The sequence below is a fragment of the Pristiophorus japonicus genome, chromosome 9 (assembly GCF_044704955.1).
Source record: "Pristiophorus japonicus isolate sPriJap1 chromosome 9, sPriJap1.hap1, whole genome shotgun sequence".
NCBI classification, from domain to species: Eukaryota; Metazoa; Chordata; class Chondrichthyes; family Pristiophoridae; genus Pristiophorus; species Pristiophorus japonicus.
The window spans coordinates 123,955,640-123,982,792 of NC_091985.1; the positions used below are offsets into that span (position 1 = coordinate 123,955,640).

The 27,153-nt window shown below is 46.7% G+C and overlaps 1 protein-coding gene across 4 annotated transcripts in view; it reads left to right on the forward strand.

Annotated features, from left to right (window-relative positions):
- The window catches only part of LOC139273207 (uncharacterized), a 234,970-nt gene that overhangs the window by 201,679 nt on the left and 6,138 nt on the right, over positions 1–27,153 (forward strand). For 3 of the 4 annotated variants that reach the window (XM_070889796.1, XM_070889799.1, XM_070889798.1), the window contains 2 exons: positions 6,930–7,018; positions 13,914–14,077. In XM_070889796.1, coding sequence (XP_070745897.1) covers positions 6,930–7,018; positions 13,914–14,077 — 253 coding nt within the window. The remainder of the gene's footprint in view (positions 1–6,929; positions 7,019–13,913; positions 14,078–27,153) is intronic. The other variant, XM_070889800.1, reaches the window with a different exon arrangement.

Sequence of the window (27,153 nt, forward strand, 5' to 3'; positions counted from 1 at the left end):
ACCTGGGAGTCCTGGTGCATGAAACACAAAAGGTTAGTATGCAGGTACAGCAAGTGATCAGGAAGGCCAATGGTATCTTGGTCTTTATTGCAAAGGGGATGGAGTATAAAAGCAGGGAAGTCTTGCTACAGCTATATAAGGTATTAGTGAGGCCACACCTAGAATGCTGTGTGCAGTTTTGGTTTCCATATTTATGAAAGGATATACTTGCTTTGGAGGCAGTTCAGAGAAGGTTCACTAGGTTGATTCCGGAGATGAGGGGGTTGACTTATGAGGAAAGGTTGAGTAGGTTGGGCCTCTACTCATTGGAATTCAGAAGAATGAGAGGTGATCTTATCGAAATGCATAAGATTATGAGGGGGCTTGACAAGGTGGATGCAGAGAGGATGTTTCCACTGATGGGGGAGACTAGAACTAGAGGGCACGATTTTAGAATAAGGGGCCGCCCATTTAATACAGAGATGAGGAGAAATTTCTTCTCTCAGTGGGTTGTAAATCTTTGGAATTTGCTGCCTCAGAGAGCTGTGGAAGCTGGGACATTGAATAAATTTAAGACAGAAATAGACAGTTTCTTAAACAATAAGGGGATAAGGGGTTATGGGGAGCGGGTGGGGAAGTGGAGCTGAATCCATGATCAGATCAGTCATGATCTTATTGAATGGCGGAGCAGGCTCGAGGGGTCGTATGACCTACTCCTGTTCCTATTTCTTATGTTCTTATGTTCTTATGAATCATCCAATCAGGTAATAAAGAGTCCGTTCACTTTCCGATTGGTCGTGGGAAGTTGGGGCGCCTTGGAATGGACGTGTCAGATGACCAATGACTGAAGTGTGGACAGAGTGCGGTTGGAGGCAGGAGGATATGTGATGAAACCTCCAGGAATACGTCCATCCAGAGTTGGCAAGCCTGCTGGTCAGAGTATTTGCATTGGCAAACCCAAAGGTGCTGGGCAAAGGAGCTGGGGCTGAAAAACAATTAACGAATGTGCCAAGGCTCATGAGAGCATAAGCCAGCAGAAAATAAAGACCTAAAAACATGGAATCACTTGAGAGACTTTAAAGGCCTTCCTTCAGAAAGGTTCAGCCTGACTTATCCCTTCCCACCAGTTTCCTGGGTATGCTGGGAACTTAGCATCCAGCATGCCTGCTGTAATGTATTTACTTCATGGGTTCTTTGCTTAAGAATTCATAGCAACACATTGCTATTAAGAACTAGTTGGTTTATTAGCAAACGTTTAACAATCACACTGCCCATTACTAGTTCATCCACCAGGCTCACAACCATGTGCCTCATCGTGGATCCCCTGATCACCAACTGGCTGGTGTTTTATTGAGTCTTGTGAACATCACGTGACTGGCTGAGCCACTCACACTTCAACAGCTCAACAACTATTTTGTTGCAAAACAAAAACAATTAAATCAAGTTCCCCCTTATTAAAGGGGAGGGACACTCTAAACAGTTGCAAATGCCATTTTTTTTTGGGGGGGGGGTTTGTGGGGTTTTTTGTGGGTTTTTTGTGGGTTTTTTGGGGCATTAATCCACAAATTATACAAGTGCCCCCTGGCTAAAAGAGGAAGGGGACACTAAAAGCCGGCAATAAAACAAATTAAACTTTAAAACATATAAAATCAAATTAAAATTTGGTTGCCGGGGGTAACGATGCACTCCAGTCCCTCCGGCGCCCACCTCTCGCTGAAGGCCGCGAGCGTATCGGTGGACATCGCGTGCTCCATCTCCAGGCTCGGCTGTAAGCGCAGAAGAGAGGCAGGCAGTCAGGCTGAACGACCCCCTCGAACACCCGCTGCCTGCACCGGCTGATGGCACCCTTGGCCATGCCAAGGAGCAGTCATACGAGAAGACCTTCGGACCTACCCGCTCCCCTCCGCACAGGGTGCCCAAAGATCAGGAGTGTGGGACTGAAGTGCAACCAGAAATTGAGGAGCAGCCCCTTTAAATAATGGAACAGGGGCTGCGACCTCGCACATTCTATAAAAACATGGAACACGGACTCTTCCAGACCACAGAAATTGCAGGTGGCCTGGGAGCCCGTGAACCAGCTTAAAGATTTATTGCACGCGACTGCTCCGTGCACCACCCTCCAGGCCAAATCCCCAATAAATACTGGGAGGACTCCCCAGTAGAGTGCACTCCATCGGGGACCCTCGCCTCCTCCGGATGGCAAGATGGTGTGCCATGGCATGTCCGGACAGCAGATGAGGATGGCAAGGTTGAGAGTGTGCAGGAGCAGCCCATACAGGAAACTCCTCCGCGCAGAACTGAAAGGCACGGAGGGGATTTTATCCGAGGCGGCTCAAGTTGTGAGGCGCCGGCTCCCGAGGCAGATTTAGGGGCTTGGCGCCGATGAGTAATTCCGTCCGGACGGGAGTCAGTTCGGACGGGATCTCCCCACGTGCTTGAGCCTCCTCGACACACCGAACGGAGTCAGGGCCCAGTGCTGTTTTTAGCGACTCGATGGCATCAGCCGCGCGGCGGACGTCGGCCCAGCTTAGGCGCCTTGCCAGCAAGTCTGGCGCCATCCAGCCTGCTCCTCCGCCATCGAGCTGGTCCCTGACCCTGGTCACCTCACCAGCCACAGCCCTCTCGTCCGCCTGCCACCTAAAACCGCAGTCGTGGAGGTACGGATTCCTGAGCAGCGGCTTCTGCAGGACAGCCGCCGCTCCAGACGGTGGAGAGTTGCACTTGGTGGTGACTCTGTTCCAGACCTTGATGAGTTCCTGGTAAAAGACAGGCAGCCCCTACACGGCGGACCAGATGCCCCCCCCCCCCAGGCTCACAGCAGGAGCTGCTTTGTCATAATTGAGGCTGTACTGCTGACGGAATAAATACGTCGTCAGTGCATGTCACCTAGGAGGGGGCTCGACGTAAAGGTATCTCTGCAGGGTCTGAAGACAGAAAGTCGCTAGCTGGGCGCCGACGCACACCAACGCCTGACCGCCCTCCCTAAGCAGGAGACTCAAGACTGCAGCAGAGACCCGGTGCTTCCTGTTGTTCCAGAAGAAGTCCACCAGCTTCTTCTGTATCTTGGTGACAAATGCAGGGGGAGGGGTCAAAGTGACCAGCCGGTACCACAACATAGTGGCCACCAGCTGGTTTATGACTAGCACTCGACCCCTGTAGGACAGCACTCGGAGCAGTCCTGTCCAGCGCCCTAGGTGAGCGGCGACCTTGGCCTCCAGCTCTTGTCAGTTCACCGGTCAGGCTTCCTCGTCGGGGCTAAGGTAGACTACCAGATAGAGGAGATGGGTTGTGCTCCAGGCAAAAGGCCTGAGCTCCTCCGGCAGGGAGTCCACCCGCCACTGACCCACCAGGAGTCCGGAACATTTCTCCCAGTTGATCCTGGCGGAGGATGCGGCCGAGTAAATCTCCTGGCACTCACGCATCCTTCGCAGGTCAATGGGATCCTCGACCATGAGGAGCATGTAATTGGCGTAGGCCGAGAGGACGACCTCCACGCCTCAACAACTCTTTTTGTAGAAAACAAAATTGAACAGTTACATCAAGTGGCCCCTGATATGGGGAACACTCCAAATACTTATCAAGGTCCTTTTTTGTTTTTTTTGTGGGTTTTTTTGTCGTTTTTGTGTTTTTTGGTTTTTTTTTGGGCACTAAAACCATAAATTATACATGTGCCCTCTATAAAAGGAGAGGGGGTACTAAAACCCGGCAATAAAACAAATTAAACTTTAAAACATATAAAATCAAATTAAAATATGGTTGCCGGGGGTAACGATGCACTCCAGTCCCTTCAGCACCCACCTCTCGCGGAAGGCTGCGAGCGTACCGGTGGACACCGCGTGCTCCATCTCTAAGGACACCCTGGTGCGGGTGTACGCGCGGAAGAGAGGCAGGCAGTCAGGTTGAACGACCCCCTCGACCGCCCGCTGCCTGGACCGGCTGATGGCACCCTTGGCCATGCCCAGGAGCTGTCCTACGAGGAGGCCCTCGGACCCACCCGCTCCCCTCCGCACAGGGTGCCCAAAGCCTGATTGTTCCAGTACTCAAAAGTGATGGCACGCTCAGGATTTGTGGCAATTATAAAGTAACTATTAATCGTTTCTCACTACAGGACCAATACCTGCTACCTAAGGCAGACGATCTATTTGCGACGCTGGCAGGAGGCAAGACATTCACCAAGCTCAACCTGACTTCGGCCTACATGACGCAGGAGCTGGAGGAGTCTTCGAAGGGCCTCACCTGCATCAATAACCACAAGGGACTGTTCATCTACAACAGATGCCCGTTTTGAATTCGGTCGGCTGCAGCGATCTTCCAGAGAAACATGGAGAGCCTACTCAAGTCAGCACCACGCACGGTGGCTTTTCAGGACGACATATTGATCACGGGTCGGGACACCGTCGAGCACCTACAAAACCTGGAGGAGGTCCTCCAGCGACTGGATCGCGTAGGGCTGCGGCTGAAGAGGTCGAAATGCATCTTCATGGCAACAGAAGTGGAGTTTTTGGGGAGAAAGATTGCGGCGGACGGCATTCGGCCCACAGATGCCAAGACAGAGGCTATCAGGAATGTGCCCAGGCCACAGAACCTCACGGAGCTGCGGTCGTTCCTGGGACTCCTCAACTATTTTGGTAACTTCCTACCGGGATTAAGCACCCTCTTAGAGCCCCTTAATGTGTTATTGCATAAAGGTGAGAACTGGGTATGGAAAAAACCAAGTAATTGCTTTTGAGAAAGCCAGAAACATTTTATGCTCCAACAAGCTGCTTGTATTGTATAACCCGTGTAAAAGACTTGTGCTAGCATATGATGCGTCGTCGTACGGAGTCGGGTTTAGATTACAACAAGCTAACGTTGCGGGGAAGTTGCAACCTGTCGCCTATGCCTCCAGGAGCTTGTCTCAGACTGAGAGGACCTACAGCGTGATTGAGAAAGAGGCATTAGCATGTGTGTTCGGGGTAAAGAAAATGCATCAGTACCTGTTTGTCCTCAAATTTGAACTGGAAACCGATCACAAGCCCCTCATATCCCTGTTCGCTGAAAACAAGAGGATAAATACTAATGCCTCAGCCCGCATACAAAGGTGGGCACTCGCACTATCAGCATATAACTATACCATCCGCCACAGGCCAGGCACCGAGAACTGTGCGGATGCTCTCAGTCGGCGACCATTGCCCACCACGGGGGTGGAAATGGCGCAGCCTGCAAAATTGTTGATGGTGACGCAGCCTGCAGACTTGTTGATGGTCATGGAAGCGTTTGAAAATGATAAATCACCTGTCACAGCCTGCCAGATTAGGACTTGGACCAGCCAAGATCCTCTGCTGTCCCGAGTAAAAAAACTGTGTACTGCATGGGAGCTGGGCCAGCATCCCCGTTGAAATGCAAGAGCTAATCAAGCCATTCCAGCGGCGAAAGGACAAGCTGTCCATTCAGGCAGACTGACTGTTGTGGGGTAACCGCGTAGTGCTACCCAAAAAGGGCAGGGAGACACTCATCTCGGATCTCCACAGCACACACCCCGGTATAGTAATGATGAAAGCGATAGCCAGATCCCACGTGTAGTGGTCCGGTATCGACTCTGACTTAAGAGTCCTGTGTACAGCAATGCAGCATGTGTGCTCAGTTGAGCAACGCGTCCAGAGAGGCACCACTAAGTTTGTGGTCCTTGCCCTCCAGACCATGGTCGAGGATCCATGTCGACTATGCGGGCCCGTTTCTTGGTCAAATGTTCCTGGTGGTGTTGGATGCTTTTTCAAAATGGATTGAATATGAAATAATGTCGGGAAGCACCGCCACCACCGCCATTGAAAGCCTGAGGGCCACGTTTGCCACCCACGGCCTGCCTGACATACTGGTCAGTGACAACGGGCCATGCTTCACCAGTGCCGAATTTAAAGAATTCATGACCCGCAATGGGTTCAAACATGTCACCTCGGCCCCGTTTAAACCAGCCTCCAATGGGCAGGCAGAGCGGGCAGTACAAACAAACAGAGCCTCAACAAGTCTCAGAAGGTTCACTCCAAACCCGCCTCTCCCGAGTACTGCTCAGCTACCGCATGAGACCCCACTCGCTCACAGGGGTGCCCCCGGCTGAGCTACTCATAAAAATTACACTTAAAACCAGACTCTCGCTGGTTCACCCCAACCTGCATGATCAGGTAGAGACAAAATGTAAACGATGGTCGCGCCGCTGTGTCACGGGAAATTGATCTGAATGATCCCGTGTATATGCTAAACTATGGACATGGTCCCAAGTGGATCGCGGGCACGGTGATAGCTAAAGAAGGGAGTAGAATGTTTGTTGTTAAACTGGATAATGGACAAATTTGCAGAAAGCACCTGGACCAAACAAGGCTGCGGTTCACAGGCTGCCCTGAACAACCCACAGCAGACACCACCTTTTTCGAGCCCACAACACACACCCAAAGGATCAACGACACCACCCCGGACCAGGAAATCAAACCCATCACGCCCAACAGCCCAGCAAGGCCAGGCTCACCCAGCAGCCCTGCAGGGCCAACAGCACGCCAGCCCAGCGAGGGCACAGCCAACACACCAGAGCAGATATTTGTACCGAGGCGGTCCACCAGGGAAAGAAAGGCTCCTGACCGCCTCACCTTGTAAATAGTTTTCACTTTGACTTTGGGGGGAGTGATGTTGTGTATCTGTAAAGCATGCACTCCCATATTCCGCCACCAGGGAGCGCATCCCCTGAAGTCCCAAGGGATCGCAGCATCTCTTGGGAGCACTGTATATAAGCCAGCCCCTCAGGCCTGTTCCTCACTTTGGAGTGTCTTAGTAAAGACTGAGGTCACTGTTACTTTAACCTCCCTGTGTGCAGTCTCATCTGTGTTAGGAACACAATAAGTTGTTTTTTACACATTGACTATAAAAGGGAGACAAATCTTATGCAGGGTTTGAATGTGATCAGTCCATTTTTATTTTTCCAGCAGGGGGCGTGCAGCTGCCAGTTCTGCAGCCAAGTCCACTACTGCCAGCAAAGCAGCTGAAACGGCACTTCCAGCAGATGCAGACACCTGTAAGAACCAAGTATTTTTTTTAAAATCTCGTATTTGTAACTATCTGTGTCATCAGAATAACGTACTGATTGTGTTGTGCTTCATGAATATCTGGCAGAGTTTAACATGAAAAGAAAAGTTGATTCATGTTCCGCCCAGACTGGTATATTTGATGTGTACACTGCTGTTTGCATTTGTGATCATTAAAGGGCAAGTGCATTTAACTTTCAGATCTCGATGCCATGGAGGACGAACTTTCAGTTAGATTTGAGTTGGATTTGGAGACTCTAAAGTCATGGTCATCAAAATCCAATCATAGAATGATACAGCACAGAAGGAGACCTTTCGGCCCATCGTGCCTGCATCAGCTCTTTAAAAGAGCTATCCGATTAGCTTCACTCCCCTGGTCTTTCCTCATAGCCCTGCAAATGTTTCCCCTTCAAGTATTTATCCAGTTCCCTTTTGAAAGTTATAATTGAATCTGCTTCCACCACCCTTTCAAGAAAGTCATTTTAGATCACAACAACTCGCTGCCTAAAATTATTTTTCCTCATGTTGCTCTGGTTCTTTTGCCAATCACCTTAAATCTGTGTCCTCTAGTTACCGACCCTCCTGCCACTGGAAACAGCTGCTCCTTATTTGCTCTATCAAAACCACTCATGATTTTGAACACCTCTATCAATTCTACCTTTAACCTTTTCTGTTCTAAGGAGAGCGAACCCAGCTTCTCCAGTCTCCCCACATAACTGAAGTCCCTCAACCCCACATTTGCCACATATTCCACACCCCCACATCAGACCTGAGGGGAAAGGTACAGGAATACTCTAAAAAAGGAGCAGAGTGTAAAGTAACTCTGCTGGAGCCCCTTTATTTGTTTTATTTCAGCCAATTGCTGGGCTTATCTTGGAGAATTTAGAAAGCTTGGACCTAGAACTCAGCACACCTAAGGCACATAGATCAAATTTTATAAAAAACCTTAATTTTATGTTTTATTATTATGGAAAATTTTAATGATTCGATTTTATGAGCTTTCTTGAAAGTGTTCTTTTGTGACTCCTATTATTTTTCAATTGAACTGTGGCCTTCTACTGTCATATAATGATGCTTTTAGAGTGCACATATATGTGTAAGTAAAATCAAACAATGATATTCTTCAATCTCCAAAAATATACGAATCTTTTCAATCTTTATAGTGAAATTCAGGGCACCTTCCATGACTGTTTCCAACTTGGCTATCCTGAAATTGGCAAGTCTTTATTGCAAGCTGATGCAGATCTTTGAAGTACGAATTGATTTCTGACTCAACTTTTGGAGCAGAAACATACGTTAGCATGATATTTTTCTGCAATTGACACGTTGAAAATAAAAGTGATGTTTTGAAGTAAACAGAATGTAAATGTTGTAAATCAGAAGAAAAACAGAAAATATTGCAAAATCCACAGCAAGACAATCAACATCAGACAAAGAAAGAAAAGTTTGGCCCATAATTTGCGGTCAGCGGCAAAGCAAAGACATTCGCCACTGGCTCCGAATTAAGCTTCCCACAAAGATCTTGCGATCTCTGTGTTGAGAAGTTTGGCTTTTTCAACGTTGAAATCAGTGTAGTTTAGTGGGAATCTCATAGTGTGAGCTGCTGTGACATCAACAAGCTGTCTAAGCAGCCAATCACATTGCAGAATTCTCAAGGACAGGAAACCAGGAAATAGAAAACACTAATAATGAATCACTTTTTAAAAAATGTAGAGAGAGTGAAATGAAGATTGGGACATACACTTTGGGTTAAGCTGAAATATTATGAACAAACTTAAAAAAAAAGATTAATTTTAACATCTAACCATTTTTAACAATGAAGAAATTTGACATTCCACTGATATAAATTAGTTTTTCTGGGTCAAAACGGCTGTTTATCAGTAGTTATTACTCAGATCGCCACTAAAACCAGTTACACCTCATTTGAATGGGTCTAACTTTTTAAGGGGGTTTCTAACAGCGATATTTGTTCAGAAAAGGGAAATGTTTTGTCAGAGCAGTGATTTCATTGATTGCCGGCTCTGTGGGGGCACAGCCTGTGGAAGATCAGTGAATGACAGACCGCAGCTTCAGGATTTCCGCATTAGGCTGCACATACGCTAAATCTTGAAGTTGCGGTCAATTTCAAAGGCAAAATGACAGAGAACGCTGCCAGTTCGCAGTCATCAGGACCACAAGTTCCGGGCCAGTGTGTTTTGTGATATGACCGTTCAGAGACATAATGGCAGATACTGGACAGTATTTTCCACATACACATATGTGAAGGCTAACAATAATGTTGTATCATTCCAAATTTATCAAGAGAGAATTGATAGCTGATTAATAGTAAATAACCTATTTAGTATCTACTTTCACTCCAAGTTCTATAACTGTGAATGTGGGGTACAACTTGCATGTCAGTGCAGATAGATATAGAAACATAGAAACATAGAAAATAGGAGCAGAAGTAAGCCAGCCATTCGGCCCTTCGAGCCTGCAGCGCTATTCAATATGATCATTGCTGATCCTCTATCTCAACACCATATTCCTGCTTTCTCCCTATACACCTTGATGCCTTTTGTGTCTAGAAATCTATCTATCTCCTTCTTAAATATATTCAGTGACTCCACAGCCTTCTGTGGTAGAGAATTCCACAGGTTCACCACCCTCTAAGTGAAAACATTTCTCCTTATCTCGGTCCTAAATTTCCTACCCCGTATCCTGAGACTGTGACCCCTTGTTCTAGACTTCCCAGCCAGGGGAAACATCCTCCCCGCATCCAGTCTGTTCAACCCTGTCAGAATTTGATACGTTTCAATGAGATCCCCTCTCATTTTTCTAAACTCTAGTGAATACAGGCCTAGTCAACCCAAATCTCTCCTCATACAACAGTCCTGCCATCCCAGGAAACAGTCTGGTGAACCTTCGCTGTACTCCCTCTATGGCAAGTATATCCTTTCTTAGGTAAGGAGACCAAAACTGCACATAATACTCCAGGTGTGGTCTCACCAAGGCCCTGTATAACTGTAGTAAGACATCCTTGCTCCTGTACTCAAATCCTCTTGCAATGAAGGCTAACATACTATTTGCCTTCCTAACTGCTTGCTGCACCTGCATGTTTGCTTTCAATGACTGGTGTACAAGGACACCCAGGTCCCTCTGTACATCGACACTTCCCAAGCTATCACCATTTAAACAATACTTTGTCTTTGTGTTTTTCCTACCAAAATGGATAATTTCACATTTATCCACGTAACACTGTATCTGCCATGTGTTTGCCCATTCAACCTATCTAAATCGCTTTGCAGCATCTTTGCATCCTCCTCACAACTCACAATCTCACCTAGTTTTATGTCGTCAACAAACTTGGAAATATTACATTTGGTTCCCTCATACAAATCATTTATATATATTGTGAATAGCTGGGGCCCAAGCACTGATCCCTGTGGTACCCCGCTAGTCACTGCTCGCCACCCTGAAAAAGACCCGTTTATTCCTATTCTCTGTTTCCTGTCAGTTAACCAATTTTCAATCCATGCCAGTACATTACCCCCAATCCTATGTGCTTTAATTTTGCACACTAACCTCTTATGTGGGACTTTATCAAAGGCCTTCTGAAAATTCAAATTCACTGTATCCACTGGTTCTCTCTTATCTATTCTATCAGTTACATCCTCAAAAAACTCCAGTAGGTTTGTCAAACATGATTTTTCTTTCATAAATCTATGTTGACTTTGTCTAATTCTATTGATATTATCCAAGTGTGCCATTATCACATCCTTTATAATAGACTCTAGCATTTTCCCTACTACTGATGTTAGGCTAACCAGTCTGTAGTTCCCTGTTTTCTCTCTCCCTCCTTTTTTAAATAGTGGGGTTACATTTGCCACCCTCCAATCTGCAGGAACTGTTCCATAATCTATAGAATTTTGGTAGATGACAACCAATGCATCTACTATTTCTATGGCTACCTCTTTTAGTACTCTGGGATGCAGATCATCAGGCCCTGAGGATTTATCGGCCTTCAGTCCCATTAGTTTCTCCAGCACTATTTTCTTACTAATTATCATTTCCTTTAATTCCTCTTGCTCATTAGACCCATGGTTCCCTAGCATTTCTGGGACGTTATTTGTGTCCTCTTCTGTGAATACAGAACCGAAGTATTTATTTAATTGTTCTGCCATTTCCTTGTTCCCCCATTATAAATTCTCCCATTTCTGTCTGTAAAGGACCTACATTTGTCTTCATTAATCTTTTTCTTTTTACGTATTTGTAGAAACTTTTGCAGTCCTTTTTTTGTTTCTTGCAAGTTTACTCTCATACTCTATTGTTCCCCTCTTAATCAATCTCTTGGTCCTTTTTTGCTGAATTCTAAACTGCTCCCAATCATCAGGTTTACTACTTTTTCTGGCAACTTTGTATAACTCCTCTTGCATCTAATACTTTCCTTAATTTCGTTTGTTAGTCATGGTTGGGCCATTTTTCCTTTTGTGTTTTTATACCAGAAAGGAATGTATAACTGTTGCAATTCAGACATTCATTCCTTAAATGTTAGCCATTGCCCATCCACCATCATGCCTTTTATTGAATCTTCCCAATCTATCATAGCCAATTCATTCCTCATGCCTTCGTAGTTTCATTTGTTTAGATTTAGGACCCTAGTTTCGGATTGGACCACTTCACTTTCCATCTTAATAAAGAATTCAATCATGTTATGGTTACTCTTCCCAAAAGGACCCCACACAACAAGACTGTTAATTCACCCCTTCTCATTACACAATACCAAATCTAGGATAGCCTGTTCCCTAGTAGGGTCCTCAACATACTGGTCTAAAAAACCTTCACATACACACTTCAGGAATTCATCTTCCATAGTATTATTACTAATTTGGTTTGGCCAGTCTATATGTAGATGAAAGTCACCTACGATTACTGTAGTACCCTTGTTACATGCATCTCTAATTTCCTGTTTGATGCTGTCCCCTACATTACCACTACTGTTTGGAGGCCTATAGACAACTCCCACCAATATTTTCTGCCCCTTGATGCTCCTTAGCTCCACCCAGACTGATTCTACATCTTAATTTTCTGAGCCAATATCCTTTCTCACTATTGCTCTAATTTCATCTTTTACTAACAACGCCACACCAACCCCTTTTCATTTTTGCCTGTCCTTCCTAAATATCGAATATCCTTGGATATTCAGTACCCAACCCTGATCACCCTGCAACCATGTCTCTGTAATTGCAACTATATCGTATCTGTTTAATCTATTTGCACTGTTAATTCGTCTATCTTATTACAGATGCTTCATGTATTCAGATACAATGCTTTTAGATTTGTCTTTTTAACATTATTAGACATCTTAACATTATTTTGTACTATAGCCCTATTTGTCTTATCGCTATTTTTTCTTACCTGAACCCTATTTGTTAGTGCACTCTTTTGTTTGTATGCTCTGTCCCTTCCTGACATAATCTGGTTATCCTTACCACAATCACTTTCCTGCATTGCTTCCTTTTCTTTTCTCTTTAGCATTCTAGATTTCTCTCCACTGCGACCGTCCTCCCCCCGCCGCTCCCCCCACCCCCAATGCCCCCTTATTTAGTTTAAAACCCTGTCTACCTCCTTAGTTATTCGGTTTGCTAGAACTCTGGTCCCAGCATAGTTCAGGTGTAGTCCGTCCCCATGGAACAGCTCTCTCTTTCCCGAGTATTGGTGCCAGTGCCCCACGAATTGAAACCCACTTCTCCCACACCAACCTCTGAGCCACGCATTCATCTCCCTGATTCTATTGACCCTATGCCAATTTGCTCGTGGCTCAGGTAATAATGCAAAGATTATTACCTTTCTGGTTCTGCTTTTCAATTTAGTCCCTAGCTGTTCAAACTCTCTCAGCAGAACATCTTTCTTAGTCTTACCTATGTCATTGGTACCTACGTGTACCACAACAACTGGATCCTCCCCCTCCTACTCCAAGTTCTTCTCCAGCTCAGAGGAGATGTCCTTTCTCCTGGCACTGGGTAGGCAACACAGCCTTCGGGATGCACGCTCTCAGCTGCTGAGAACCCTATCTATCCCCCTAACTATACTGTCCCCTACTACAACCACCTGTCTCTTTATTCCCCCCGCTTGAATGGCTTTCTGCACCACGGTGTCTTGGTCAGTCTGCTCATCCACCCCGCAGGCTGCACACTTGTCCACAAGGGTTGCAAGAACCTCAAATCTATTGGACAAGTGCAGGGACTGAGGCTCCTGCAATACTACCTCCTGGATCCCCTTACCTGCTTCACTCGCAATCACACCCTCCTGTCCCTGACCACGTGTTAATTCTAAAGCTAAAGGTCCAGGTAACTTTCTCCCTCCCTGATGTCTCGCAATGACCTGTTGCTGCCTGGTATATCTGCATGTGTTGCCTTTATACTACAATAACCATACTGGCATATTGTAAATTATTTTTCATTTCTACAACAGAATTCTAAAGTACATAAGAGCTTCAATCAGCTGTATTTAAGCAGGCCACAGATGGCACTAACATTACCACTGCACTTTGCCCTCTGCTAGTTCCCATTGCTGTATGCCCATTGCAAATCTCCTTTCAGGTCCTCCTGTATGCAGTCCCACCATCTCAATGCTAGTCAGTCATATGGTCCCTTTTTCAAAGCTTAATCTCTTTTATTATTTAATTACATATGTTAGCTGGCTCAATAAAACAGAGTGGATTTTATTATTTAAATAGTAAAAATAAAATTATTTCAGTTGTCAGTCAATTGTTTATTGACAATCTGGTTATAAAGATATTATTATATATTTAGAACAGAATAAATGTTCTGTAGGTTGCACAACATTCCAGCTGATAAAAAAATCAGCCAATTAACACCATTTTTTAAATTTACTTTATTCCAGCCAGTGACATCTCTCAGAATGCTAAGACATCGCAGATGCTCACCCAGATAAACCGTGTTTCCTTTGCATATCGCTTAGGGCTGGCTCGTGCTTTGACACGCATTGATGATACATCAGTTGATGCTCAACGTTACTACAATGATGTAATTAAAATGGTACCAGAGGTACAGCAACTTAATCCTGTCAATGTTTTCAACCACCCAATCTCCAAAGGTTCAATAATCAACCAGTGCAGCGTATTTCTATGTCATAAACTATTTATATCTCATTACACGGTATTTTCACCAATCCCACACTCAGGGCTGGATTTTGCTGGCACTTAGAGGATGGGTTCGGATACACTGTCAAAATCTAAAAGATTGACAGCGGGGCAGTATCCCGCTTTGAACCCGCCTCCGTGTAAGTTTCCCAAGTGCTGGGTCTGCCTGTGCTTTACAGGGCCAGCACTAAGTGGCGGATGAGCCAACTGAATTAGTTAAAGGTGTTTAAAGGTAGTTGAATAGCATTTTACCACATACTAACCATTTTTCCAACTTTTTCACAAGATTCGCGTTGCTCATAGATCATGTCAGGTAAGTAGGTCGGGTTTTCAACAACTCTCCATTACTTTGAATAGGTGACAGCTACAAAAGTGGTATAAAAGCTACCATTTCACAGCTTAGGAGCTGGATCCTTCAGGATTTGGAAGAGAGTTTTCAGCTGTATGCATTTTGGAAGTGTTTGGAGTAAACTCTCTATTAACTGTCACTTCCTTGGAACAACCTCTCTAACCATTGACAGATCACTTCCGTCATCTCATCTTCAACTGCCATTTATTCCAGCAGCATCGGTACGCTTGAGAAAAACTCACCTTGATCCTCAGAATCCCACCATGATCAGCCCCAACACCAATATCACCAGGCACACCAACAGCACCAACAACAACACCAACATTCTCTGCAATCACCTGATGCTACACAGGAAATAAGGCATCAGCACCTGTCCACCTGCACAGGAGGCCAGGGATGATCCCGCCATGACCGCTACAGCTACTTCAGTTGACGCTGTACACACTGGCTGCCTCATGATGCGCCAGATTGGCACCACCCTACACCAGCACCATAAATCATCCCTGCCATTCCTTTCACACATCACCATTGCGGGGGGTGCCTTTATGTCTCATCATTCACTACAACTCACTAAACCATTTCAAAAGGTGCACACAAATCTGTCCAAGAAGGCAAAGTGTTCAGAATAAACATTTCAATAGGATTTCCTATGTAATCAATGTTTGACAACACATTAACAGAAACTCTACATGAACATTGGCTAAATGACCCAAGTGCATACCCTTGTATGTTGTTAGTTGGTATGATTGGATAAGGATAAGGTGAGTGTGAGGGATGGCTAGTGAGATGGGGATGTGATAATATATATAGAGAGAGAGGGATGGGTGGAGGTGCAAGGTAAGTTGGTGTGAGTAAGGATGTGCAGAAGTAGGGTAGGGAAGGCAGAGTGATGGGGATGTGATGAGTGGCACAGCAAGATGAGGTTGAGTGTGGCTTTGCAGTAACGTTTCATGATCTACTAAGATCATTGAAAGGTTTGCACCACTACACCCAGGTCCTCCTGACGATATCCCTGCTTGTACCCTCCTGTACATTGTGCAACCAGGCTGTGTTGGTCTCCTGGGGAGGTTTTTTCCATCTGTTGGAAGGAAAGAGGACCTCCCTACGTGCTGTGACTCCCTCCATAAACATATTGATGGAGTCATGGGAAAGCCTGATTGCAACCAGTGTTTTTCAGTGTTTGCAGCACCTCAATGCTGTAGAATATTGACAGTACAACTATCAAAATGAATGTCGTCATGGTCCCTTTAAGGAAACCGTTTGGCGACGCACCATCAAGTGATGTCATCAGACCCGCTTCCGTTTAATTGGCTGGGAACCTCACAGGACGGACTTACCAAGTCCAATCAAGGCAAAAACTCTTCAACAGAGCATGATGGATCCGAGTGCGGACCTACCTGGGCCGCATTTAGTCCACCTCGGTAAGCAAAATCACGGCCTCACACTGGAATACCATGCTTGAAGGGGGCACAGGGAGGGCTTTAACGCTGACTCATATACCCTTTGCATGTGGCTTGTTGTGAGTATGGGTTCAATAAATTTAACCTTCTCTCTGGACTTAGTGAGGGACTGAAATGGTTGGCTACTGATAGCTCACAGATACCAGTAGTTGATGTAGTACAATTAGGTCTAACTATCCTAATAGAATTCTTTGATAAAGTTACCAAAGTTGGTAAAGAGAGAAAGATCAATGGATGTCATACACATAGATTTGATAAGACCCAGTGTAAGAAATTACCAGCTAAAATAGAATTGATGGCAAGATTGTGGTAAGGATGGGATATTGACTGGGCTGAGATTTTGGATAAAAGGGATAAGTGGTGTCACCATTAATGATGAGGCCCTAGATTTTCACTGTCAGTGGTAAATTATTGGATTCTCCCATTATTTGAGTGAGATCACTGAGCAGCAGGATTTGCATTAACATGAACAACACACAGATCTTAAAGGCTGGCTCCCGATTTCAGATATAAAAACAGAAAATGCTGGAAATCTCAGCAAATCAGGCAGCACCTGTGGAGAGAAAAGAGTTAATGTTTCAGGTCTGCGACCCTTCGTCAGAATTGGACCGATTTGAGATGCCTGGATTGAGCCTCCCATCTGGAGCTTGCAAAATGGTGAGGTGGAATATCTGCCATGTAGCTCTTGAAGAACTGCAACTGGTATGTAGCCACTTAAAACTAAGTGGAGCAAAAATGTTCTGGCTCTCCAAATACTGTCCTGGGGACAAGATTATCTCTAGCTGTTTAAAGGCTGGATTGGGCATAAGTAGCTGTCTTTGGATGTCAGTACAAATATGGGGCATGAAATGAATCTGTACACAAGTCATGGTGAAGAGGAGGCCCTGGTGCATGAGGTGGATGCGAGGAGGGTTGTACCTGTCAGTCCCTGTGATCGCCTGCCCCAGAGCACAGCAGTGTAGCATACCTGCAGGGGACTGATCCTACAGAATCTTGGGAAACATGCAAAAGAAGAAGGCAGACCTTAAGAAAGATGCCAAGTACAGCTACCCAAACAGCACCAATATACCAAGTATGCTTGATAGCTGTAAGCTTGCTACGTACTTACTGCTGGCTCAATACAAAGCCCTCTTTTATTACTTTCCATACAAGCCAATATCCCAGCAGAGCAATGGTATTATCTGTTGGCTTCCAAATTCTGCATGTACATATCAGATGGATGAGTATAAATGTGTTTCCAGGTTTATAGAATATTAGTTAAAAATATTCTTTAGGACACTTCCTTTTCTACCCAGCAACCAGAAAGACTTATGAATTGTACAATACAGTTTTGATTTGTTACCTAAGAAAGGATATACTTGCCTTAGAGGGAGTGTAACAAAGGTTCACTAGACTGATTCTTGGAATTAGAGGGCTGCCCTATGAGGAGAGACTGAGTAGAATGAGCCTATATTCTCGAGCGTTGAGAAGAATGAGAGGTGATATCATTGAAATGTATAAAACAAGAGGGGGATTGGCAGGATAGATGCTGAGAGGTTGTTTCCCCTGGCTGGAGAACTGAGATCTAGGGGTCATAGTCTCAGGATAAGAGGTCGGCCATTTAGAACTGAGATGAGGAGAATTTTTTTCACTCAAAAGGTTGTGAATCTTTGGAATTCTCTACCCCAGAGGGCTGTGGATGCTCAGTCATTGAGTACATTCAAGACAGAGATAGATAGATCTTTGGGCACTAAGGGAATCAAGGGATATGGGAGTAGGGCAGGAAAATGGAGTTGATGTAGAAGTTCAGCTGTGGACTCATTGAATGGCAGAGCAGGCTGCGGATGGCCTACTTCTGTTCCTATATCTTATGTTCTTATGTTCTAATACAGAACTGAGTTCCTATCGCCATGATTTTAAATCGAGCTTGGCCCCGACTCACATATGACCTAGGCCATTGTCCCGTGACATATAGGCCAAAATATTCCCCTAAAAAACACGGGTGGTTTGGAGGGTGGGGGCAGTTAAATTGTTAAAATTGGGATTCCCAACCTGATCACGCCTATAACCCACCCACGTCTGGTTTTGACGGAGGCAGGACAGGCCTGGACGGGGGGCAGGCAGCCAATCTGCTCCCAAGGGCGGTACCTTAATTTAAATATTGTGATGAGGCTGGCAGTCTCTTTTTTCACCTCCACTTTGAATTTAACTGCTTTTATATGGGTTTCACACAATTCGTGAAACCCAGCAGTTAAACCAAGGTGGGAACGTGGATACTGGAGGTAGGGTGCCTACCTAACCCATCCCCCACGATCGTCTTCCCAGGCCTCGGATCTGCACCGCAATCTGGCTGGCTGCGAGCAGAAATCCAAGGTCTCACATTCAAATCAGGCCCTGTCATTAAAGTTGGCAGGGCCTGTGGGAAACCCGGCCTCCCAGGTTTCTCACCCACCTCAGAACCCCCCCCGCCCCCCCGCCATCCCATCTCCCTTGAGAAAATTCCGGCCATTATCACACTCCAGGCCATTACCATCAACCCAGGGGACGAACCCCTTGGTTCAATAAGGAGTGTAGATGAGCATGCCAGGGGCAGCAGCAGACATACCTAAAAATGAGGTGCCAACCTGGTGAATTTACAACACAGGACTACATACATGCTAAACAGCGGAAACAGCATGCTATTAACAGAGCTAAGTGATCCCACAACCAACAGATCAGATCAAAGCTCTGCAGTCCTGCTACATTCAGTCGTGAATGGTGATGAACAATTAAACAACTTATTCAGCGGCTTCATCAATGACCTTCCCTCCATTATAAGGTCTGAAATGCGGATGTTAGGTGACGATTACACAGTGGTCAGTTCCATTCGCAAATCCTTAAGGGATTTAACAGCTTTGAAAGTTGATAAATCCCCAGGCCGGGATGAAATGTATACCAGGCTGTTAAGAGAAGCAAAAGAGGAAATAGCAGGGCCTCTGAACATTATTTTCCAATCCTCTCTGCATATAGATGTGGTGCCAGAGGACTGGAGGACTGCCAACATGGTACCTTTGTTTAAAAATGGAGAAAGGGATAGACCGAGTAATTACAGGCTAGTCAGCCTAACCTCAGTTGTGGGAAAATTATTGGAAAAAGTAGACACAGTTTAATCAAGGACAGTCAGCATGGATTTGTTAAAGGAAGGTCATTGGCACAGAGGAGGCTGAGGGGAGACCTGATTGAGGTGTATAAAATTATGAGGGACCTCGATAGAGTGGATAGGACAGAACTATTTCTCTTAGCCCTCTCTAGCGCAGAGGAGTCAAGAACCAGGGGGCACAGATGTTTAAAAATTGGTAGACGGTTCAGAGGGGATTTGAGGGGAAATTTCTTCATCTAGAGGATGATGAGGGTCTGGAACTCACTGCCTGATAGGGTGGTAGAGGCAGAAACCCTCACCACATTTAAAAAGTACTTGGATGTGCACTTGAAATGCTGTAACCTACTGGGCTACAGACCAAGAGCTGGAAAGTGGGACCTCATTTTGTAATTACGTGCTGTAAATTTCTATGATTCCATGATTCTATGATTCCTCAGATAATGAAGCAGTCCATTCTTGCATGCAGCAAGACCTGAACGACATTCAGGCTTGGATTGATGCGTGACAAGTAACATTCACACCACTCAAGTGCCAGGCAGTGACTAATTCCAACAAAAGAGAGTCTAACCACCGCCCCTTGACATTCAACAGCATATCCATCGTCAAATTCCCCCACCATCAACATCCTGGGTGTCACCATTGACCAGAAACTTAATTGTATCAGCCACATAAATACTGTGGCAACGAGCAGGTCGAGGCTTGATATTCTGCAGCCAGTGTCTCGCTTCCTGACTCCCCAAAACCTTCCATCTACAAGGTGCAAATCAGGAGTGTGATGGAATACTCTCCACTTGCCTGGATGAGTGCAGCTCCAACAGCTCTCAAGAAGCTTGACACCATCCAGGACAAAGCAGCCATAGTCATTTTGGAAATCCTGTCTTCACACCGAGGACTCCATCCATTGTTGTGTGGCTAAATGGGATACATTCAGAACAGATCCAGCAGCTCAAAACTGGGTATCCATGAGGCACTGTGGGCCATCAGCAGCAACAGAATTGTATTCAACCACAATGTGTAACATCATGGTCCAGCATATTCCCTCACTCTACCATTACCATCAAGCCAGAGGACCAACCCTGGTTCAATGAAGAGTGTAGAAGAGCATGCCAGGAGCAGCATCAGGTATACCTAAAAATGAGGTGCCAACCTGGGGAAGCTGCAACACAGGACTACATGCATGTTAAAAAGCAGAAGCAGCATGCTATAGACAAGGCTAAGCGATCCCACAACCAATGGATCAGATTAAAGCTCTGTAGTCCTGCCACATCCAGTCATGAATGGTGGTTGGCCATTAAACAACTAACGGGAGGAGGAGGCTCCATGAATATCCCTATCCTCAATCCTCACGTGAGTGCAAAAGACAAGGCTGAAGCATTTACAACCATCTTCAGCCAGAAGTGCCTAATGGATGATCCATATCAGCCTCCTCCTGAGATTCTCACCATCACAGAAGCCAGTCCTCAGCCAATGCGAATCACTCCGCGTAAAATCAAGAAACAGCTGAGCACACTGGATACAGCAAAGGCTATGGGCCCTGACACTGTCCCAGCTGTTGTGCTGAAGACATGCTCCAAAACTAGCCACACCTCTAGCCAAGCTGTTCTAGTACAGCTACAACACTGGCATTTACCCGACAATGTGGAAAACTGCCCAAGTATGTGATGTCCACAAAAAGCAGGACAAATCCAATCTGGCCAATTACTGCCCCACCAGTCTAATCTCAAACATCACAAAGTGATGGAAGGTGTCGTCAACAGTACTATCAAGCGGCACTTACTCACCAATAACCTGCTCACCGATGGTCAGTTTGGGTTCCACCAGGACCACTTGGCTCCAGACTTCATTACAGCCTTAGTCCAAACATGGACAAAAGTGCTGAATTCCAGAGATGAGATGAGAGTGACTGCCCTTGACATCAAGGCAGCATTTGACCGAGTGTAGCATCAAGGAACCCTAGTAAAACTAAAGTCAATGGGAATCAGGGGAAAACTCTCCACTGGCTGGAGTCATACCGAGCACAAAGGAAGATGGTTGTGGTGGTTGGAGGCCAATCATCACAGCCCCAGGAAATCGCTGCAGGAGTTCCTCAGGGCAGTGTCCAAGGATTACCATCTTCAGCTGCATCATCAATGACCTTCCCTCCATCATAAGATCAGAAGTGGGGATGTTCACTGATGACTACACAGTGTTCAGTGCCATTCGCAACTCCTCAGATAATGAAGCAGTCCATGCCCGCATGCAGCAAGACCTGGACGACATTCAGACTTGGGCTGATAAGTGGCAAGTAACATTCGTGCCACACAAGTGCCAGGCAATGACTATCTCCAACAAGCAAAAGTCTAACCACTGCCCCTTGACATTCAACGGCATTACCATCGCCGAATCCCCCACCATCAACATCCTGGGGATCACCATTGAACAGAAACTTAACTGGCTCAGCCACATAAATACTGTGGCAACAAGAGCAGGTTAGCAGCTGGGTATTCTGCGGCTAAGTATCTCACCTCCTGACTCCCCAAAGCCTTTCCATCATCTACAAGGCACAAGTCAGGAGTGTGATGGAATACTCTCCACTTGCCTGGATGAGTGCAGCTCCAACATCACTCAAGAAGTTCGATACCATCCAGGACAAAGCAGCTTGATTGATACCCCATCCACCACCTTAAACATTCACTCCCTCCATCACCGCGTGGCTGCAATGTGTACCATCTACAAGGTGCACTGCAGCAACTCGCCAAGGCTTCTTCAGCAGCACTTCCCAAACTCGCGACCTCTACCACCAAGAAGGACAAAGGCAGCAGGTGCATGGGAACACCACTCCCTCCTCGTTCCCCTCCAACTCACATACCATCCTGACTTGGAATTATGTCGCTGTTCCTTCATCGTCACTGGGTCAAAATCCTGGAACTCCCTCCCTAACAGCACTGTGGGAGTACCTTCACCACATGGGACTGTAGCAGCTCAAGAAGGTGGCTCACCACCATCTTCTCAATGGCAATTAGGGATGGGCAATAAATGCTGGCCTTGCCAGTGAGGCCCACATCCCATGAACGAATAAAGAAAAAAATCCGCTTGATTGGCACCCCATCCACCACCTTCAACATTCATTCCCTCTACCACCAGCATACTATGGCTGCAGTGTGTACCATCTACCAACTCGCCAAGGCTTCTTCGGCAGCATCTCCCAAACACGCTGCGTCCACCGCCTAGAAGGACAAGGGCAGCAGGCAGATAGGGATACTATCACCTGAAAGTGTCCCTCCAAGTCACACACCATCCTAACTTGGAAATATATCACCATTCCTTCATCGTCACTGAGTCAAAATCCTGGAACTTGCTCCCTAACGGTACTGTGGGAGTACATTCACCACACGAACTGCAGCGGTTGAAGAAGGCGGTTCAAGGGTAATTAGGGATTGATGATAAATGTTGGCCATGCCAACGACACCCACATCCCATGAATGGATAAAAAAAAGGCCCAATCCCCGTGGGAATGTTGTTGAAGCCGGAGGACAGGAGCAGCACAATCGCTGATGGGGGAGTGGGAGGCATTCCTCCTGGGCACAAAACTGAAATGAGAGCCACCACAAAAGATTCCAAACAAAATAAATAAATTTATCAAAAATCAATTTACACAAACGATATGAATTAATCACCCTTGTACAATCCCTGTCGTTCTCGTGCCCTTTCCTGATCTAGTTCCCCACATGAACTGTTCCCCCAGTGGCTGCAGCATGGCTGGTGGAAGGCTGCTGAGTTTCCATGGGGGAGACTTAAGATAGCCGTGCAGGATGACCTTGAACAGCTTCAGCTCTAGAAAGTCCTGCTGAGGACTGCAGCACTTTGGCATGGGCAGCAGCCTTCTGGGCTGGCTGGCTGACAGGCACTGGCAAGGACAATGGCGGAGTGGCAGTGGTGGGAACAGGAATGCTGTCATCCTGAGAGACAACAGCAGGTTCCTGCTCCACAGAGCCACTGCCACGCCCCCAGGGCAGCACCACAATCTGTTGGAGCATAGATTGCTGGGCTGCTGTGACACCCTGCAAGCCCTGGTCAACTGTGGTAAACCCAGCCATGATAGCAGCAGTCTGAGTTTGAATGGAATCAAGCTGAGACGGCAAGAGAGCGGTCTGCACTTCCGCTGCGGTACTAAGATATTGGATCACTTCCTCCTGTGCTGCATTGGCAGCTATGACATCGACCATCAAACGCAGCATCATGTCACATCATGCAGATCCCGCTTTTATACTAGCCTTTAAAGTATGCGCCGTGCCAGTTTCTGAGCTGGTGTCTGCGACTGACAGATGCAGTGACGCTGTGTCTTCTTCTCCCCCATTGCTCTTCCCCATTGCCTCAGGGATAGGCTGCTCTGATGCTTGTTCTTGATTAGCTGAAAGCAGAAAGACATATGAGTCAGGTTATGGTCGGGGAGGGGAGAAAGCAAGATATGCATGCATACAACATCAGCGGCTTGAAAGTAAGAAGGGATTGTAGAATGAGGGGAAAGTGGTATATGAGAAGAAGGATTAGGAATGAGCATACTATTGTCGTCCCAAGGGCTTCAACCTCGTCAGTTGCTACGGCCTCCACGATCTGCCGCCCAATGATCTCCAACACTCGCTCCTCCAATTGGCTGATATCCTGGATGGCAGCTTGCCCCCTCCTGTCTGCTGCTGCTCCCTCCTGTTATATGTGGCTGTGACCTGGAAGAAAAAGGGAAGTGTGTGAGTGAGTTTGTCGTGCAATGTGTTTGGGTGGTGTACCTGGCATAGTATGTGCAAGGTGTGAGATGTGGGTTTGAGTATTGCAACAGTGGTAAGGTTGCAAGGGTGAAGTGAAGCTCTGACTGCGAGGTCTGAGTGGTGATAGGTAGAGATTGTTGGTGGATGAGTGCTGGCGGTGTGGTGCATTGAGCAGTATCTGAGGCTTGTGGTGAAGATTGTGGGAAATGGCATTGACTGAAGCCTTCCTCAGCTTACCCTGCTGTGTGAGGTCATTAAACTTCTTCCAGCATTGGATCGCCAACCTGGGGACCACATTGCTGGCCGTCACATATATATGTGGTGAGGGCTTCCTGCCAGTCTGTGGGAAGAGGACAGGCCGCCTCCTCTCCATGGCCACCATCAGTGCCTCAAGAATCTACGGGATCTCTCCCTGTGCTAAGGCTCAGCCATCTGCTTCCACTACCCTCTGCTTCCAGGTGAAGTTGGAACTGGATTAACAATGAGGTGCTGTAGCATCAATGCAACTCCACTTTAAGTCCTGAATAAAGCCTATGCCAAACATGACTGGGAATTAGACTGGATCCGATATTGGCCCACCTGTTGAGCAGTAAGCCAATGGGCAGCAGTTTTAGCGCTGAGATCAAGACTATAATCATGTTAATGAGGACTGAGCACAAATTTTGCGTACTACCTAGACCATTTTGATCTGGCGTAGCTTAACGTCGTTGGGCCTTAAAACTGTTCATTTTGTTCAAAGTCCTTCAATGTGTTGTCGCCTCCCAAATCCGTGCCCATCTTTCCCGCAACATGTTTGAATCCCTTCAATCTGGTTTTTGCCCCTGCCACAGTACTGAAACGGCTCTCATCAAAGTCACAAATGACATCCTTTGTGACTATGAAAAAAGGAAACTATCCCTCCTCGTCCTTCTCAACCTGTCTGCAGCCTTTGACATGGTTGACCATCCTCCTCAAATGCCTCTCCACCACCGTCCAGCTGGGTGGGACTGCACTTGCCTGGTTCCATTTTTATCTATCCAATCATAGCCAGAAAATCACCTGCAATGGCTTCTCTTCCCACTCCCACCTCGTTACCTCTGGTGTCCCCAAGGATCTATCCTTGGCCCCTCCTGTTTCTCATCTACATGCTTGCACCTTGGCAACATCATCCTAAAACACGGCGTCAGTTTCCACATGTACGCCGACGACACCCAGCTGTACCTCATCATCACTTCTCTTGATCTCTAAATTGTCAGAATGCTTGTCCGACATCCAGTACTGGATGAGCAGAAATTTTCTCCAATTAAATATTGGGAAGACCAAAGCCTTTGTCTTTGGTCCCTGCCACAAATTCCGTTCCCTAGCCACCAACTCCATCCCTCTTCCGAGCATCTGTCCGAGGCTGAACCAGACTATTCACAACCTGGGTGTCATATTTGACCCTGAAATGAGCTTCCAGGTACATATCCGCAGCATAACTAAAACCGCCTATTTCCACCTCCATAACTTTGCCCATCTCCGCCCCTGCCTCAGCTCATCTGCTCCTGAAACCCTCATCCATGACTTTAGACTTGACTACTCCAACACACTCTTGGCTGGCCTCCCACATTCTACCTTACGTAAACTTGAGGTCATCCAAAACTTGGCAGCCCTTGACCTAACACACACCAAGTCCCGCTCACCCATCACTCCTGTACTCACTGACCTACATTGGCTCCCGATTAAGCAACGCCTCGATTTCAAAATTATCATCCTTGTTTACAAATCCCTTCATGGCCTCGCCCCTCCCTATCTGTAATTTCCTTCAGCCTCACAAGCCCCAAGATGTCTACACTCCTCAAATTCTGTCCTTTTGAGCATCCCTCATTTTAACTGCTCAACCATTGGTGGCCGTGCCGTGCCGTCAACTGCCTCAGCCCTAAGCTCTGGAACTCCCTCCCTCTCCGTCACTCTACCTCTCTTTCCTCCTTTAAGACGCTCCATAAAACCTACCTCTTTGACCAAGCTTTTGGTCATCTGTCGTAATTTCTTCTTTTGTGGTTCGGTGTCAAATTTATTTGTTTTGCCTTAAAACACTCCTGTGAAGCGCCAAGGAACATTTTACTATATTAAAGGCGCTATACAAATACAAGTTGTTAGTGTTGTTGTGGTCGCCATATCCAATTTCTAGGCCCCGGTCTTTCTGAACTTTCCACTGAGCCAGAGATGCTTTGGGTCTTGGGTGTGTCTCTTTAAGGGGCCGACATTGCCCCCTTTCTTAAGAACAGTTACTGCCTCAAAGAGGCGGTAATGTGTTCCTACCAGTCGGGGAGGACTCTCTGACAATCGGGACATTGCCCTCGTGATTTTTCGCAGCGGAGAAGGTGACCGCCCCACTCCCCCCACATCCGCCCCGCTCCTGTGTGCTCGGCGATAATGACATGATCAGAGCGCACACTGCTTGGTCACTGCCCCGGAAGCGACATTGCCCTCAAATAGTCGATCGAGCACTTGTCGCCTGTCCACCTGCCAGCGACAGTTTTTTTTTTGTCGTTGTACAATCTGCAATTGAAACTGCCAGCGATCTTTAAAGGCGCGCTGCGACTCGCACCATTGTTGTCGGCCAAATTGTTATTGAGTGCTGATAGTTTGAACGTTTATCCTCTAAATCGGGCTGCAATGATTACTGGGCCTCTCTTTGCACAGCCTGCAATACCGAACCTTGCTCTAAGAGCTAGCATTGGCAGAGTAGGCCACTGCTTGCAAATAATGGGGTCAGTCCTGGCAGTGGACTGCCTCCTCCACATTGTGCACGGCAGGGTGGCTCGCAAAAGAGAGCAGCACCGCCAACTACAGATGCAGAGGCAGTGGGAGAGGGACCCACATAGTATGGGACAGCAAAATGGAGAAGGCCATGGAGATGGCCATATACCTTTACATAGCGAAGGACGTGGGGAAGGAGGTGAAGAGGGCATGCAGTGAGGAGGAGAGTCAGGCCAGGGGGACAGGGACATGGAAAGGAGAAGGCAACATCAGCAGCAGCCAGCTGTTTGCTAGCACCAGGCTGCAGAGGCTCAGGAGCAGCATGACCAAGAGGCAGAAGGGGCTGAGGAAGGTGGCAGAGGAAGACCCAAACACAGATGTGGTGGCAGAAGGCCCTATCGTCCAGGGGTCTTCCGACAACAGTTCTCCTACATGGACCTCAATGATGACCAGTGTTTGCGGAGACTGCGATTCAGGAAAGACGTGGTGACAGAGCTGTGCCATCTCCTCCAGCCAGACTTGCAGCCTTAAGGGTGAGGACAGCTCTACCAGTGCCATCAAAGGTCACAATCGCCCTGAATTTCTATGCCA